We start from the raw sequence: 2,488 nt of genomic DNA on the forward strand, positions 1-2,488 counted from the left end.
GTTTACAATAGTTAATAATAGTTTAAACTAACTTCGTAGGAGTTCATCTTGACATCCTGACTCCTCTTTGATTCGACTGCGTGGCGCGGTGGATTGTGGGTGGGACGTCACCCCGCCGCCATCTGTCTGTCTGTCTGTCTGTCCGACCGGCTGAAGGAGAAGAGTCTGGAGTCATGAGAGGAATCCGGTCTCTGAACAGCCTCCCGGTGAGTCCCGTACGGTTTCCCGGTAGTGAACCGAGCCGTGTGACGCCGACGGGACCGGAAGTCCGCCCGTTAGAGTCTCGAGCTGCTCGGAGAGTCAAACGGCTTTAAACGGACGTTAGCTCAACGGCTAGTTAGCAGGTAGCCGGTGAGCTAACGCGGGTTAATGTGTCGTTAATGTGTCGTTAATGTGCCGCTTGTTGCGTGTTTTCACAGCCCAGTAGAGTGAGAACCCCTCTCCAGTCTTCCACCTGTACTCGGTTGTAATAAAAGGTTAAATGTGTGCAGTTATTCCTTCTGGCTGCGGCTTGTTGTGCTTCTTCACCTGGACTCAACCTGAAGGTCATCTGGGAACAACTCGTGTTTGTCCCTGTTGTAACCGAGCTGTCTACAAGAAACACGACGCCCCTCTTTATGCCCATACTCTGGTGACATCCAGCTGTTTTACCTGCACATCAGGACTCATGTGTTTGTTTGTATAAACAGCTCAGTTCAGCCTGCACGGACCAACACTCAGTGACAGATCAGTTTGATACACAGAAATAATCATAAAGTCATTTATTATAGTGCATACATATATTATTAAACACCATTATTCGTTTGGTTGATGCACCAAAACAGTCAGATTCAACATTATCAAACACAATCAACTTCTACAGTCATAAGTAGAATAGTTTGAGATGTTTTAAGTCGTCACTTTTGGCATGTGTCATTTATTTTATATTATTCGAGTTAAAAACGTTCATAAGTTGTTGTAGCATTAGGTCAAAGGCTGTGAACCTTTTCGTCTGCAGTTGCATCTTGTATTTACAGTCGGTTTTCTCCAGGTCAGTCAGAAAGTGAGCAGCTTTTAGAGGTAAAGTATAAGTAAAACGCAACAATAAACTCCCCCGAAAACAAATAAACAAGATGTTTTTGCAGCAAAGCAAACATACTGTGTTGTTCATCAGATTTATCTAGTGCCCCAGTGAAGGAGGAGTCGGGAACCACCGGACTAAGCGTCTCTTAAACACTCGTTTATCTATAAGAGTGGAGTTGTGAAACATCAGAGGTCGTGTTAATCTTTACACTCACTGCTTCCCACAGAAACGCTGCTATGCCGCAGCCAGGAGGAGCGGCTCTCTGACTGAGCCCCTCGCAGGCCGCAAACCGTCCCCAGCGGCCCCTCTCCTTCCCCAAAACGTCCAGGTTGGTGCTGCTCTCCCTCATTAACGCTGCAGAAAACATGAACAGACACTCGGCCGGCTCCACGTGGTTATAAATCGCCGCATTTCAACGTGAGAATTTGTTTCCAGCAACTATTTTCTCGACCGCTTCAGGTGTCCAAGCTACCCAACGGCCTGGTGATCGCGTCGCTGGAGAACTACTCCCCCGTGTGCAGCGTTGGTGTGTTTGTGAAAGCCGGGAGTCGCTATGAGACGGTGGAAAACCAGGGCGTCTCTCATGTGCTCCGACTGGCAGCAAACCTGGTGAGCTGTGAATGTGTGATCGTGGCTTCTGGGGAACTAACAGCTGAATTAATTACGTATCTGGCAAACTAGAAACAAGTGACAGTGTGTTCGTGTACTTCGGCTCTCGCTTTCCTGTTTCTGTTTCTGTCTTATTGAAACTCTTGATGCTTCGTAGACTACTAAAGGTGCGTCTGCCTTCAAGATCTGTCGCGGCGTGGAAGCTCTGGGCGGCAGCCTGAGGTTAGTGAGGGTTACTCTCTGCACATGCACACGCTGACGGTCTCTGCTGTGGGATAATAAATGGGACAGTGTCGGTTTAAGCGTAGCCCACCACACTGAACGCACTGTGTCGTCTCCTGTTGTACCTGCAGCGTGACGTCGTCCAGAGAGACCATGGTCTACACCGCAGACTGCTTGAGAGATAATTTGTAAGTGTTGCCGTCTTTATCTTGTTGTAACGTCATTATTAACTGTTTGGCCAATGGCAGATTGATAATATTTCATTGGTTATTCCTCTTCCTTTCCATAAAGCTGCATAAAACTAATTCCTCATTTTTGGTGCTTTTTGGACATTTTTAATTTAATTTTTTTGCCAGGATCTCGGAGCTTCGGCCCTCGTTAGACACCAACTTGATTTTCTCTAGAGATGCTCGATACCATTTTTTCCTTCCTGGCACCGATACCAGAACTTGGCATATCAGCTGATACTTTAATACAGTTAAAAAAAGAGATATATAAATGTTGTTGTTCTTTTCAACGAGTGTATACTGCTCAGCCTGTACGATTGCTGCTGCTCAGATTAAACCATTTGTCAGAGTAGAGCGGGTCATGACT

The 2,488-nt window shown here is 46.5% G+C and overlaps 1 protein-coding gene across 1 annotated transcript in view; it reads left to right on the plus strand.

Moving 5' to 3' along the window:
• Positions 1–82: 82 nt before the first annotated feature.
• LOC118323394 (cytochrome b-c1 complex subunit 2, mitochondrial) overlaps positions 83–2,488 on the plus strand; it is a 6,745-nt gene continuing 4,339 nt past the window's right edge. Inside the window, exons 1-5 of the mRNA XM_035655352.1 lie at positions 83–206; positions 1,290–1,391; positions 1,523–1,672; positions 1,830–1,894; positions 2,026–2,082. Of these exons, the coding sequence (XP_035511245.1) occupies positions 174–206; positions 1,290–1,391; positions 1,523–1,672; positions 1,830–1,894; positions 2,026–2,082 (407 nt within the window). The 5' untranslated portion in view covers positions 83–173. The remainder of the gene's footprint in view (positions 207–1,289; positions 1,392–1,522; positions 1,673–1,829; positions 1,895–2,025; positions 2,083–2,488) is intronic.

Source organism: Morone saxatilis, unplaced genomic scaffold, assembly GCF_004916995.1.
Source record: "Morone saxatilis isolate NCDOM2014 unplaced genomic scaffold, NCSU_SB_2.0 Contig14, whole genome shotgun sequence".
Lineage (NCBI taxonomy): Eukaryota > Metazoa > Chordata > Actinopteri > Moronidae > Morone > Morone saxatilis.